Source organism: Solanum dulcamara, chromosome 3 (assembly GCF_947179165.1).
Source record: "Solanum dulcamara chromosome 3, daSolDulc1.2, whole genome shotgun sequence".
Lineage (NCBI taxonomy): Eukaryota > Viridiplantae > Streptophyta > Magnoliopsida > Solanales > Solanaceae > Solanum > Solanum dulcamara.
This window is the reverse complement of record NC_077239.1, coordinates 64,058,719-64,074,311: the sequence shown is the minus strand read 5'-3', so window position 1 is coordinate 64,074,311 and position 15,593 is coordinate 64,058,719. Positions and strand designations below refer to the sequence as shown.

The following is a 15,593-nucleotide window of genomic DNA, read 5'->3' as shown; positions in this document are numbered from 1 at the left end:
AATACATTAATGGTCTAAAGTCAATATCTATCGGATATCTTAAACTTAAAAAAAAATTATTTATAACTTTTATATAATTGATTTCTTCTAATATCTTTTTTCAATGTGATGATATAATCAATCTATATTATATTTCATGAGACATAGTATTTCAAATATGTCTAATTTCTTCAAATAATTCAGTCATTTTATATGAAAACTTCACTTTTTCTACAAAACGTATTTGATATTATTATTTTTTAAAAACTCTATAACCCATCATTGTTTTAAAATGAGTCCCCTCAAATTTAGAGATCTAACGCACTTGCCTCTTTCTTTACATTCTTGAGCCGTTTCAACCTTTAATTTTAAGGTTACGAATTCAAATTATCAAGAAAACAAAACAATGAAAGCTCTCTGAGAAATTAAAAAAAGAAAATTAAATTAATGATTGGTAGTTGAACCATGGAAAAATATGAGATCTACGATGTCAACAAAGGAGAGAGTAATTACTAGATTTGTCCAACAATATTTATCCACTTTTAATTTTACACACTTTTAAAAAAATCATAAATAGAAGGATAATTTTATCATATTATTCTTTGAATATAATAAATATAATATAATAGAAAAATGACTATAATTAATAATGAGAATAAATTAGAAATTAAGTATAAAATTATTTTTTAATTTTATAAATTGGATAAATATTATTAAAAATTTATTTTTAATATAGTGGAAAAATTAATATGAACATGCGAGAGGCAGTATTTTAATAGACGGACTTTATAAATAGTACTCATTGATTAGTGTTTTAACTCTATGCCATCTTTAAATCCGTTTTGACCATATTAAATTGGAGGCGGGGTACCGTTAGTGGCCATTTTCGACTTATACAGCCTTAATTAAGTAAACAAAAAATCTATTAAAAATATCTTTTAAATTGTGCGAAATTCAATAAAAATATCTTTGTTAATAGATTGATCTAAAAATATTTTTGTTACTAATAATTTGATCCAAATGCTCCTGTTATGTAACAGGTCAAAAATATCCTTTTCAATATATATATCTTACTTCAATTTGAAAAAAAAATTAAGAAATTAAAATATTTCTATTTTATAAGAATGTTTTTGTTATTATCTAAATAAAAATTAATAATAATGATGTTATATATATGACTTATTATATCAATGAAGTTATTCTAGTTTAATTGTTAAAATTAAATTAAGAAGAAAAAAATATTTCCTACTTATCTATTAGTTAAAGTGATTTTAAAAGAAAAAAAATAGAAATTGAATTCTTTAATAGTACTAATATTTTTGTTAGAAATAAAATATGTTTTAAAAAATACTATTAATTATTTATTCAAAAATAATATTTTTGACCTATTAAGTGATAATAAGGATATTTTAAAATCAAATTATTAAATTTAAAGACATTTTTATACTTAATTATGAACTAGGAGAATTTTTATTCAATTTCATATAATTTAAAAATATTTTAAATTCTTTTTAGTTAAATAAATAATTGTGGACTGCTGAGCGCTCACGTCCGAATAAAGCTTTTAGTATTCGGAGGATCCACAATGGATAATGATATATCAATTATCATACAGAATAATCACTACTTTTTAACTTTTGACGACTAATTAAAGTGTTATTTTTTAAGTAATAAAAGCAACAGTAAGTATCTTAAACGTGTACTTAGCAGATTATTTTATGGAACATTCATTATATTAAACTGCGACTGCACAACATAGATAATCTCACTCCTTTTGGTAATAGATGGACTTCTGTTCTAATCATTAAAGTATTTGTGCATATATTATATATTTTTCATCCGTTCGTTATATTAAAAATAAATATTAAATAATATTTATTTAATTTATAAAATTAAAAAATAATTTATATTTAATTTTTAATTTATTTTTATTATTAATTAATAATTATTTTTTTATTATATTTTTAAAAATATTATATTTATTATATTCTTCTATTTATAATTTTTAAAAAATTATGCAGTATTGTTGAAAGAAGGGAGAAGGAAATCATACTACGTGTTACTTGGAAATCCCAAATTATCCTACGTGTTACTTGGAAATCCCAAATTATCCAAATATGAAGTCATATATTATTGCTATGTCTTTATCACGTCTATCTTTATCTTATTAACCAATAATTTTTGTAAGATATACCGTACATAATGTAATTTTGCCAGGGACCCCACCAGACAAACCAACAAATAATGTCATTAAGCAGTTCTAATTATGCTTACATAATAAATTTAGAAGAATTATTAAAATTTAAAGGAGCTGATTCAAATAGACGATTTAAGTTACCTCTCAAACACCCGGCCCCCCTTCCGCCAACCCCACGTCCCCCTATTTTTTTTCCTGTTTAATTTTTAAACCAATCGGCACACGAGATTTTGTATTAACACTTTATCATCAGTCATCACGACCTAATTTGAAGTCACACACCAAAGTTAATATAATGCAAATTTCCCATATCTGTTCACATTTTATCAAAATTAATTATGTCCGTGTTTCACATTTTATCAAAATAATTATGGATGTGTTACTCATTTTCACAAATAATTATGTACTCCTATCTGTGTAAAGGAATAATTGACCAATAATTTATTATTTAGACTGAGTGAGTGATGAGTTCAAAAACTGCTGCTTTATTGAACCTTTTGAAAAAATATTTCTTGACAAATTTGTAAGTCCCTCCCTTTAGGGCAAAAATGTAAAAGAACCAAGTTGTGAGAGATGAGTAGGAAGTAGTAATAGTTTAGTAGTAATTGATGATAAGCTGCTTGATTGGAAACGGTGGGGAAATGTGTTTATAATGACAGTGAAAGAACTGTGTCCGATGCAATAGTGTCAAAAATCAATTTCGTCTTTTTCCTTCATTTTTATTCGAAGATTAAAAGCAGGCAAGGTGAGGAGGAGAGAGAGAGAAGGGACCTTATCTCCCTTGCAAAAGGACATTTAACAAGAAAGGCAAAAACCAAGAAAGAAAAAAAGGAAAGAACAAAAAAAGGTGAACAGAAAGAGGAAAGTACTCATACCGAAAATCGCCCACCTTCTTGCTCTCTGCTACTCAATCAACAGTCAGTTTCTCCATTTTTGAACAGCCAAGTTGCTATACAAAACAGTACCATCCGTAAAAGGCGTTTTGAGCTAACTTTGAAGGTTGTTAAAGACGGTTTGAACAGTTGCAGCCTTTTGTGTGGGCCTTTTAATTTGGTAGATTTATGGACGGTGTTAGTAAGCTCCAGTGTTATGGTGAGTTTGGGACTGCTTGTTGCTGCTGTACCTGACCAATTTTGAATTCTTTTAGTTTTCTGGGATATTTAAGCTGCTGCATATATCACGATGAATCATTCTGTTCCTGATTTTGATATGGATGATGACTTTTCTATTCCTACTTCTTCTGGTCTTACCAGAACTAAGAAATCCGCAATGTAAGCTTCCCGCAATTATTGATGTTCTTGTTTTATTTGAATTAAAGGTTTTCTGATTTGTGATTTTGAAGTGCAAGAGTTTTTTTGTTATCTTGGTTTCATAGGGCGGAAGAGGAAATCATGGAACTACTGTGGCAAAATGGTCAAGTGGTTATGCAGAGTCAAAATCAAAGATCTCTTAAGAAATCTCACATCGGCAACGGCAGTGGAGGCGGTGGTGATGCGGTTATTCCCTCCGACCAAGCTGCCGGTAGAGAGATCCGTCATGTAGAGGAAATTACTCCACAGCATCTGTTTATGCAGGAGGATGAGATGGCCTCATGGCTTCACTACCCACTCGATAACCCCTCCTTCGAACGTGATCTCTACTCCGATCTCTTATATCCCACGCCGAGTTCTACCGTAAACACCGCCGCGCTGCAGCGAGAAAGCCGTATGTCTACGTTGGAGATCCGTCCACCTCCGCCACAACCATCGTCGGCAGCGCCGGTCGCAACGGCTCGTCGGCCGCCTATACCTCCTCCTAGACGCTCCGTTACAGATAGTTCAAATCGGTTCCAGAACTTTGGACACTTCTCGCGATTGCCTAGAGCAAGGTTAGAACCTGCTCCGGCAAATTTGACCAAGTCACTGACAGATTCAACGGTGGTGGATTCAAATGAAACTCCAATTGCAGGACAGGAATCTAGAGTTTCACACGTAGCCGATAATGTAGTACCAGTTCCTGGCGGAAATGTAGGATGTAGTACTATAAAAAGCACCGGAACTGCGATTACGTCAACGGCAATTAGGGAACCGGTGACTACATGTGAGATTTCGATGACGTCATCTCCGGGTGGCTCAGGAGATAGTGTAAGCGCCAGTGCCGAACCATCAGCACCAGCACCGTCGCATAAGGCCTCGGCGGCACCAACGGCAACGGAAGCAGCAGCGGATGATCGGAAACGGAAAGGAAGAGAAACGGACGACGAAGGTCAGAATGAGGTGAGCAGTTACTTGTTGTTTTCTTGTTTTGTAATTACCAATTACTCGCACTTGTCTATCAGGCGCTGTCGTTTTTTGTAGCTCCCAAGATTATCTAACTTACGGTGCATTTTAACGTTACCATGATTTTTCTTGGGAACGTCACCGATTTGCGCTGTGACGTGATAGGGCTTCGAGCCGGCAATTTTGTGGTGTGGTTCAGGACACGTGTGAGATGACTAACCACAAAATAAAGTTTATATATTTAGTTATGAGATGGAAAAAAAACCGAAACATCTTGTATTAGTGGTTAAAATAATAAGAAGACTCTAGAATCTTTTAGAAAGTATTTTTTTTGCTTTTATTGCCCCCTGTTTCAAGCAAAGGTCACTGAACTCTTTGGACTTATTTCGCTTTGGCCCGTTGTGTGTATTATTAACCATTCGTGATTCATGATACAACTGAGCTTAGAGGAGGAGGGGGGCTATATGTGATCTCCTTGGGAATGTTTTTCAAAAATCAGCATAATCTTATACTGTGCTGAATTCTCTGTGTGATCCTTGATTTATTTCATTAACCTCATCAGTTTATAGACACAAAATACAAGAGTATAATTAGATTATAATTAAGGAAACTAAATATCTATATATTAGGAACTAAATATATACAATCTAAAATATATTCTAACACACTCCCGCAGTCGAAGCGGGAAGTCGCCGAATGCTAAGACTGTCTCGAAAATCCTCAAGTAACACCAACGGAAGACCTTTGGTGAAGATATCTGCAATCTGATAACGAGAGGGGACATGTAACACTCGAACCTGGCCACGAGCCACCTTTTTCCATACAAAATTATATCCATCTCAATGTGCTTAGTGCGTTGAGGCTGAACAGGATTACCAGCTAGATATATGGCACTAACATTATCACAGTAAATCAAAGTAGCCCGTGGAATAGGACAATGAAGTTCCAAAAGCAAGTTTCGCAACCAACATGACTCAGAAACCTGCACTCGAACAGGACAAAATAGCTTGACGTTTGGCGGATCATGAGATCAAGTTATCGATCATAAAGACACAATAACCCGACGTCGAACGCTGTGTATCAGGGCACTCACCCCAATCAACATCAGTATACGAGATGAGTGGTTGTGGAAGAGGGATAAAGGTGAAGACCATAATCCAAAGTACCTTGTAGGTAGTGCACGATGCGCTTGAGAGAGTACATGTCCTCATCCCGTGGGTCATGCATGAATAAGCATACCTATTGCATAACATAGGTAATATTCGATCGCGTGAACATGAGATATTGCAGTGCCCCTACAAGACTCCGATAAAGAGAGCCCCGAGCTTCGGTTTTGGAGCAACTGGAGTAGGAGATAGCTTACACGATGACATGCCAGCTCGATCAATGATCTCGGCCGCATACTTCTTTTGAGATAAAAATAAACCGCCTGTATGACGAGTGGCAACAATGCCCAAGAAATAGCTCAACTGGCCCAAATCCTTCATAGCAAATTCAGAGCTAAGAAGCGATATGATAGACCGACGGAGCGCATCAGAGGAAGTAGTTAAAATAATATCGTCGACATACAATAAAAGATAAGCCATAGAAGTACCTTGACGATAAAAAAGCAAGAAATGATCGGTTTTACTATGAGAAAATCCAAGGGTATGGACATAATCAACAAATCGCTTATACCAAGCCGACGGAGCTTGTTTCAGCCTATAAAGAGATTTCTTCAGCAAACACAAATGATTGGGTCTATCAGGATCCTGATAGCCCATTGATACATGTAAACAGTCTCCTTGAGTTTGCCATGTAAGAAAGCATTTTTGACGTCAAGTTGATGAATCGGCCACGCCTTGGAGAGAGAGACAAACTAAGAAACGTACGAATAGTCGCCGGTTTGACAACTGGACTAAATATCTCACCACAATCCACGCCAACATGTTGGGTTTTACCATCACCTACAAGACGAGCTTTATGTCGCTCAAACGAACCATTAGATTTTTCTTTATGAGCAAAAATTCATATACACCGAATAACATTAACATTTGAAGGATGGGGCACCAACTCCCACGTCTTATTTTGAATAAGAGCATTATATTCATCATCCATAGCCATTTTTCAATTCGGGTCACGAAGAGCAGACACAGGGTTACGGGGTAGATGGGACTTCGAGATGGATGTAAGAAGGTTGAATGACCTGTTAGGCTTATAGATCACATGCTGACTCCTAGTAACAGGATCGGTGGGTAGACTAGAGGGAGAGACGGGAGTGGGTGAAGGAGGAGAGCTAGGTGGGAGAGCGGAAGAAGACGTTGGGGTCGGCCCAGCAGGCAGCAAAGGAGCAATCCGCCCAGGTGAGGGGGCAGATCCGCTGGCTGGACACGGCGGGATGGGCAGCAGTGTGGGAGGAAAGTAACGATCCGGTGGGTTTGTGGAGGTAGTGAGATGACGAACCACATAGAGAGAGGGTCCATCATCTAAAAATTGGTACGTGTGATTTTAAGGAGTATGTAACTTGGCAAAAGGAAATTGCGTCTCATCAAATATTACGTGACGGCTAATGATGATTTTTCGAGATGACAAATCAAAGCATTTATACCCACGATGATGTGACAGATATTCCAAAAAAACACACGGAAAGTAGTTCAGCAGTGTTAAATCATCATATGCTCCTGAAATTATGGCATAGATTATGAGAGATAGTAGCATAGAGCCATTGGAGAACGGTGGCGTCAAGGGTGGACCACAGCTCTTTGTCCTCCTCTTGTTGAGGCCGTTTCTCCGTGCCCGCTGCAGGAGGAATAATATGATCAATTACCCGATGAGATCTTGCATGAATCTTAAAGAGTTCCGCCAATATGGAATATTGTTCGTTCTCCATCTCAAGAGTGATGGGAACATGATTCTTGATGTTGGATACAGCAAGAGCAGGATGAAAGGAAGATTTAGAGTTAGACATGGTGATTGTGAAGAGTGGAAGAGGGAGAGGAGAGGGGCGGCGGCAGCGGTAATCCGAGAAGAATGAAGAAGGTCGGATCGTGCCCTAGATAGCTGATACCATGAAAGAGATTAATCCCTTGATTTATTTCATTAACCTCATCAGTTTATATACACAAAATACCAGAGTATAATTAGGCTATAATTAAGGAAACTAAATATCTATATATTAAGAATTAAATATATACAATCTGTTACAATCTGTAAGAATATATTTTCATATATTCTAACACTCTGACAGTTTTAAAATCACTGGGTCATATGAGGATAAATATTCGTGTTTGGTTGAAATAGAAAAAAAAACAGAAAACAAAAAAACTTTTACCTAGCTTCTTTGTTTCATTTCATGTCGTGGATAAAAAGTTAAAAAAGTATCCCTAGAACTCCTAACTTTAAACTTATCATGTGATTTCTATGCATCTGAGCTTATTTAGTAATAATTAAATAAAAAATCTTAAACTAAATAGTGTTGAAGAATTTCAAATATTTTATCCATATTTTTAAAGTAGGGTCATGGTTGTGCCAAACTTTCGAATGCTAGTAGGGCATTTATGACACTTTTACTTAGGGGCAGAGCCACCTATTGCTTAGGGGTTTGTCCGAACTCTTTTCGGCAGAAAATTATACTATTTATACATGGTAAAAATAATTTTTTTATGTATATATAATAAATGTTAAACCTTCTTCGACAAGTTCATGTGTCTACTTTTTCAAATTTTGAATTTCTAAATCAAAATTCTGACTCCGCCATTGTTTTCACCTATAAAATAAAATGAATTGATGGTAAAAAGTAAAAACATACAAACTCAATTTTTTATGAGTTTCATATCTCAACTATTCATTGTTCTCTTTGCTTACCGAAATTATCATTTCCTATATGTTAAAACACATACCCAAAAAAAAATATACTAAAACAAATGATGTTGAGTTGGCCAAATATATGTTCCCCTCAACGACAACAGGTGTGAGTAGGCCAACTAAACATTGAGATTTGTTTTAATACAAAGGGAGTGATAGTTATGGTATGAAACTCGTGAATAACTGTGTTTGTTCCATACCCAACTCGTGAGGTAATGAAAATGTTTTCATCCATACGGAACGCACCATATTTGCCTTCGAATTCTGTGTTTGCTACTGTGTACTCTGGATATTTGTAAGTTTTACATAACAAATCAGGGTAGTTAGTTTTTAGGATACAACTTTGAGTGGATAAAGAGTAGAATCTCTTTTCCAAGCGAGTCCTCACTACACGATTAATTCGAGAAGCATCTCATTTTCTCAATTCTCTTGGAACATTGAATTCCCATAAAGGACCAGAGTATGAGTGAATAACTGTTTGAACAGGATATATACCTCAGTACCGTAATGTTTACATCAGATGAAACCCACCTCATAGTTCCTTACTTCTCCTGACACCCTCGTTTGTATACAGCATTCCGAATTGCACCAGGCCAACCTGTATATTACTTCTATATCAATTTGTTCCTCTGAAGGATCACTAATATGTTTCAAGCAGAATTCTTTTGGATTTATTAGTCACATGAAATCCCACTTTCTTCCCTTTTGCTTTACTCTGATACTTGGCAGGACATGACACTTGTATTTATTTTAGAGAACAGTACAAGGAGTCTGGTGGAAATGAAGTTGATTTCCTTTTTGCCATAAGTAAGAAACGAAGAAAAAATAAAATGTGAAGTAAAGAAAGGAAGTGCGGTACATTTTAGTCTAAATACTTTCTAAGGTTATCAACAAGTGGGAGCAATGGAAAACTCAGGAGTACTTAGAAAGGTATATGTGATCTTACTTTTTTGGGAGATCACGCGAACTTTTCTGTTGTAAGATTGTTAAACTCGACTTTTGTGATGCCCCGTCTTGCAGGAGAAAGACAAGAAGCACTGGAAGTTGAGAACAAATTCTACTTTTCTGTTGAGTTTGCCACATCATATATAACTGCATAACCTTTGAAGCAATGCAGATGTTATCATGATTCTTATCTTTGATCATTGAGAGTCTGCTCCTCATTGATAGATTCTGATGACTCAGATTTTACTATAAATGCTTCATTAACTTATGTATCAATTTCCCTAGGATGCTGAATTTGGGTCTCCTGATACAAAAAAGCAAGCACGCGGTTCAACATCTACAAAGCGATCTCGTGCTGCGGAGGTCCATAATCTTTCCGAAAGGGTATGTGTTGTGGAATTGTTTATTTGAGGGTTTTGATAATTTAGCTGTTTCTCTCGTTTGACTGTTTAATGAACATGTCCATGCTCCAATCACCATAGAGACGTAGAGACAGAATAAATGAGAAGATGAAGGCCCTGCAGGAACTCATACCACGCTGTAACAAGGTTTTGGCCTCTTCGTTGAATTCTCTACAATATATAGAACATATAGTTCACTGTCCTCTTACTATATTAAGTTAATCTTTTGTTGAATTTCAGACGGACAAAGCTTCAATGCTTGATGAGGCAATTGAGTATTTGAAATCACTGCAATTGCAAGTGCAGGTACATTTATTAACATCTTTTTCATGTATTGCCGCTTGATACTTCCAATCCTTTTTATTCAATTTCTTTATAGTAAAGGAATTTGATAGTCCTATCTGAAGAGGCAATAGTTTACGGTAGTCCTATAAAATCTTTGGCTTAAACACCAGAAAGTTGGATAATTTTACACCTAAAAAACATCATTCTATTAATGCTTGCATCTTAAATATAAATAATAGAAAGTCAAGATATTACTAGAAATATTTAGAACTTTCTTTTTTATGTAAATATTATATTTTTTTCGTTGTCTACAAGTCACTATTCATTGCTTTATTTCAATGTTTTTATATGGTCAAATCCTTCTTATTTCTTTTTTATAACCCGTTTGGATATGCTTATTTTAAGTGCTTTTAAGCTAAAATAATTTTTAAGAGTGCTTGGATTAAAATAACAGTTCTTTAAAGCACTTGGTTTAAAGCCAAAACCATAAAAACAAGCAAAAGCCATAAAATAGGATTTCTAACTTATGGCTTGCGACTTATAAGTCATAAGCCAAAAGCCAATCCAAACATGCTCTTAGTAAGTTATGAGTATATCAACAACATTGTATATTCAAACTACAGCCTTTCTTTTGGCAAAACACACTTTTTCTCGTTTACAGTATTAGTAGGAAGTAGTAATGGTAACTAGATTTTTCAGAGCGATAATTGGGGTTGACTAGAATATTCTGATCTCATAGCACTACACATACTCAAATAAACAAAAATCTAATAAAGTAATCATATGATATCTAAGAAATATAGAATCTGAATTATTTGTAATTCATGTAGAAATATTGATGATTCTAATACAGTATTTGGATGTTGTCCAAATTTTAAGAACTTGCATGTTAATCAAATACTACAGCGTTAGTCTATTTTTTAATTTTATTCTCCTAAGGAAACCAAATGTCATCTTGTCGTTACTTCACTACCAGATTTCTTACGAAAGTGAAAGCTATAACACATGCCTTTCCCATGCATCTAATAACATTGCATTTTTCATATATTTTTATGTATATAAACACATACATGCGCACGCACACACACTGTGTGTGTGTGTGTGTGTGTTCCCTAACATTATTTTAAGTATAAAATTATGTGTTTCTTTGTGGTATAACTTATTCAAATGAAGTTGTGAATGTTGCTCGGGTTCGATTGGAGACTTGTATAATCATAACTCTGGTGCTATACTTTCATTTTTTCTATTGATTCCAAAATGTAATGCATACAATATATTTATGTTCACTACATAATGACACAACTATTTAGTTTCCAAATATTTACTGCTAAAAGATTACATTTGCTTTTTGTTGAAGGAGGAAATAGAGAATTTTAATCGACAGAATGGTAGCCTTTCTATAAATAGAACAACAAATCCTCATTTTTTATTTGCTAATATTTTCAGTGTCTACACTAATTAAGTTAATTCTACGACCCGTGCTGTTATTACCATGGTCTTCTTCATCTTCTATCTATAAGAATGACCAAAGTTTAATGATTCCTTACTAAGGGCAGGGATAACTAAATTGTGCCACTTTAAGGCATTCAACGCTTATCCCCTAAAAACTGCTTGGGAGAACTCTTTTGGGCTCCATTAGTGTTTGTTAGAGTGGGTTAAAGTCCTGTATTGGTTGGGTGATGGACTGATGGTATACTTATATGTACTTGGACAATCCTCCTTCATGAGCTAGCTTTTGGGGTTAAATTAGGCTCAGGTGTTATAGACTTCATTCCTAGTAAAGTACATAGTCATATTTAGATAGCAGATTTGTAGGTATCATCTTCTTCCTATGTTAGCAAACAATCTTTTGTATATATTCATTACTTACCTTTTGGAATAGATAACTTTTTCCATCTGATTACATGGTATGAGAGCAAAGCCATGTCCATCCCGTTTGGGCTCCCGGTCCACACTCTAGTTGGCTTGGGGCGTGAAGGGGGTGTTACAATTGGTTAAAGTCCCACAGTGGTTGGGAAATGGATCGACGGTTTGCTTATATGGACTTGAGCAATATTCCTCTCATGGGCTAGGTTTTGGGGTTGAGTTAGGCGCAGGTTTCATATCATTATATGGTATAGAAATGTATAGACTTTATTCCTGTAAAGTACATAGCCATATTTTGATAGCAGTTTTGTAGGAATCATCTTCTATCTCTTTTCTAAGTTAGCAAACAATCTATTGTATTTATTCATTGCTTACCTTTTGGAATAAGATATCTTCTTCCATCCGGTTACATTGTATCAGAGCCAGGTTCATCCCCGTTTGGGCTCCTGGTCCATGCTCCAGTTGGATCGGGGCTTGAAGGGGTGTTAGAGTGGGTTAAAGTCCCGCAATGGCGGGGATTGATTGTCGGTTTGCTTATATGGACTTGGACAATCTAGTCTCACGAGCTAGTTTTTGGAGTTGAGTTAGGCTCAGTTGTCATATCTTTATATGGTATAGAATGTATATAGACTTCATTCCTGGAAAGTACATTGCCATATTTAGAAAGTAGATTCGTAGGAATCATCTTCTCTTTCCTAAGTTAGCAAACAATCTATTGTATTTAATCATTGCTTACCTTTTGGAATGAGATAACCTCTTCCATCCGATAACATGGTATAAGAGTCAGGTCCATTCCTGTTTGGGCTTCCAGTTCACGCTCCAATTGGACCTAGGTGTGAAAGGAGTGTTTGAGTGGGTTAAAGTCCCACATTGGTTGTGAATCGACTGACGGTCCACTTATATGGACTTGGGCAATCCTCACCTCATGAGCTGGCTTTTGGGGTTGAGTTACACGCGGCAACAAAAATCTTTACCGTGTTTATTCTTTCCTTGTTCCATCATTGCTCATAAAAGAGCAGTTCACCTTGTAAAATTTGTTTTTTTTTCATTTTTTAGAAATTAAGTACTGCTAATCAAATTCTACTATGTGGAGCTAAGTGGTTGATTTGTTTGTAGCACACTCTTGATTCAAATTCCACAAAGGTGCTCAAATGTTATTATTGATTTTCAGTTGGTCGTGAATGGAAATATAACTCCTTCACTGGAACAATAAACCTAAATCTTTCACCTTAAATAGATAAAATATCAATGTACATCTTCAGTGTTGCATCGTGAATATTAAGGGTTCACTCATCATATTCTCACTGCCTTTAACCTCCTCTTCCAAAAGTGACATTCCATGCTTGTTTAAAAATAAAGTTCATTATTCTCCTTATTGACCTACTCTCCCCAGACCCCACTTGTGGGATTTTACTGGGTATGTTGTTGTTGTTGTTGTATTCTCCTTATTGACCTGCTTTTCCAGCTCAGACTTGGTCTTAGTTGGTTTACATATGTTCAGTGTCGAAGAAGTTTTCATGAGTATCTTTTATTAGAGTGTCTCTACTTATCTCTGGTTGTGTAATATTTATGCTGAACTTAGTTGTTGATATAGTCATGTACTCCTATTTGTTATTATCTTAAAAGGGATTTGTACTTTCATCAGAGTGTAGTTTGATCATATATGTTTGTCTGCAGATGATGTCCATGGGATGTGGCATGGTCCCGATGATGTATCCTGGAATGCAGCCGTACATGCCGCCTATGGGAATGGGCATGGGTGTGGTGATGGGTATGGAGATTGGCATGAACAGGCCAATGGTGCCATATCCACCTCTATTACCAGGTGCAGCGATGCAGAATGCAGCTGCAGCAGCACAAATGGGTCCTAGATTTCCTATCCCACCATTTCATTTGCCACCAGTTCCAGTACCACATCCATCCAGAATGCAAGCCTCAGGTCAGCCAGATCCAATTCTAAATCCACTTGTTGCACATAATTCGAACCAGCCAAGACTTCCGAATTTTAATGATCCATATCAGCAGATTTTTGGTCTCCAGCAGGCGCAAGTCGCATTACCGCAGGCAAGTCCTTCCTCTTCTACTTGGTCCTTAACTCATTTCATAGCGACTATGTCAATGTAGTGACCACCATGAACAAGTCTACTTGTTGCTTATCGTGATAACTATGTCCATGTAGAGGCCACCAGCAACAAGTTTACTCTTTGCATCTTGCGATGAGGATTTATTTTCACCTTGGTCATTGCCTGATTGGTCAATTGCACTGCATAGAAGATTGTGTGCTAGATTGAATTTATGTTCCAAAAGAAAGAGATACTCTTGCATTACTTCTATAACTTGCCAAATCGAGTTTTACTTAAATGAGTGCCTATAGGATGGATGCAGCTTGAAAAAGTCCAAGCCTGTCTCTCCTTTTCTTTCGATGTGCTCCATATGCTTTCTCTAGTGATCTGTCATTTTATAAAACTTGGCTTTTAAATGCAGAATCAGCCAGTAGAACAGCCCAGTAACAATAAATCCGGCAGCAGCAAAGAAGTTTGAAATCCAGGGAATCATCAATCTGGCAAGCTTACCATTCAGATCTTATTGTTTGTAATATATACCATAACGCGGTGGTTCTTATACAACAAACTGGAGAAAGAGAAACTAAATAAAATGCTTGATGCTGTATAGTGCCCTAAAAAGGGCATTGTATGCGGTTGTTGCCATGTTCTAATACATGTGTTTGACAACATTAGAATAAGAAAGCATAGAACTTTACACATGCCGTTTATACTAATTTTCATAAGTTCAAAGGAAAAAGGGTTAAGATGTTTCTTTTTTTTTGTTTTTGCGCCATGTTGGTGCAAGTGGGACATTGCAGTGTTTTGATGGTCATAAAATTGAGACCTGATTGAGTTCTTATCTATTTGCAGGTTGATTAGCTGGAGGCCAGAACGTTTGAAGATTCCATAAACTAAATTTTGTAGCGTAAGAGGAACATCAAGTGCAGGTTGATACAAATATAGCATCACTAACTTGTAATTATTACTAGAATATCCATTTTGCTTTTACATATTGTGGCCCTGAAATCTCATTTCCATTTGGCATATCTGGATATAATTTGAGGTCATCGTTCAACGGCATAAGTGATCTTGAAGAGATTTTAAGTATTTCCCGGCTTATGATTCTTCTTACCCCCAAATTCGTCTGCCGGCCCTTTTAACTGCTGCAGACAGTGATGATCATAAACGTATTCATGATAATTCTCACTCTAATGCACCAAAATGTGGTATGCATCAGCTGCATTGCTTGATGTCTCTATATTCCGTGCAAGCGCTATCCCATTAATACACTGGTGTGGGGAAGATTACTGCCACAAATAGTGACAAAAGTAGTTCAGCAGTGTTAAATCATCATATGCTCCTGAAATTATGGAATAAATTGTCAATCACTTGAACGCAAAATATGAAATGAAGTATAATTTATATAACCTGTTTTTCATGCATAGAAAATATCTTACCATCTCTATGACAGAATTTAATAATCTGTCAATTCTACTTTAGTTATATCATTTAGTCAATAATTGTTGTATAACATCTTCATATACTAATACGATACTGAATGTGGTAGGAGTAATCATAGATCATCTCTCATTAGCTACTCCCTCCCTCCATCTTTAGTTGTCCACTATTGACTTTGCACAATTCTTAAGAAACTATAAATAGAAGGGTAGTTTTACCATATCACTCTTTAAATATAATAAATACAATGTCTAGAAAAATGTAATAGGGAAATGACTACTAATTAATAATAAGGGTAAATTAGGAACTACGTGTA

General features: G+C 35.5%; 1 protein-coding gene across 2 annotated transcripts; it reads left to right on the top strand.

Moving 5' to 3' along the window:
* Positions 1-3,296: 3,296 nt before the first annotated feature.
* LOC129882683 (transcription factor PIF1-like) lies at positions 3,297-14,958 on the top strand. 2 transcript variants are annotated; one of them, XR_008765819.1, is made up of 9 exons: positions 3,297-3,447; positions 3,552-4,431; positions 9,508-9,606; positions 9,705-9,770; positions 9,864-9,929; positions 13,452-13,713; positions 13,800-13,838; positions 14,259-14,337; positions 14,690-14,958. XR_008765819.1 is itself a non-coding variant. In XM_055957088.1 (8 exons), the coding sequence occupies exons 1-7, from the start codon at positions 3,359-3,361 to the stop codon at positions 14,313-14,315; spliced, it is 1,644 nt and encodes a 547-aa protein (XP_055813063.1). In that variant the 5' UTR covers positions 3,297-3,358; the 3' UTR covers positions 14,316-14,337; positions 14,690-14,958. The 2 variants fall into 2 exon arrangements, 1 of the variants encoding a protein (XP_055813063.1); XM_055957088.1 differs by having other exon boundaries at positions 13,452-13,838.
* Positions 14,959-15,593: the final 635 nt, after the last annotated feature.

What these genes read in the sequence shown, in the direction of transcription:
- LOC129882683 (XM_055957088.1), top strand. Translation starts at nt 3,359, where the DNA reads ATGAATCATTCTGTTCCTGATTTTGATATGGATGATGACTTTTCTATT. An exon ending in TCATACCACGCTGTAACAAG is followed by an intron (nt 9,771 to 9,863) that starts GTTTTGGCCTCT and finishes GTTGAATTTCAG; the next exon opens with ACGGACAAAGCTTCAATGCT. An exon ending in CGCAAGTCGCATTACCGCAG is followed by an intron (nt 13,839 to 14,258) that starts GCAAGTCCTTCC and finishes TTTTAAATGCAG; the next exon opens with AATCAGCCAGTAGAACAGCC.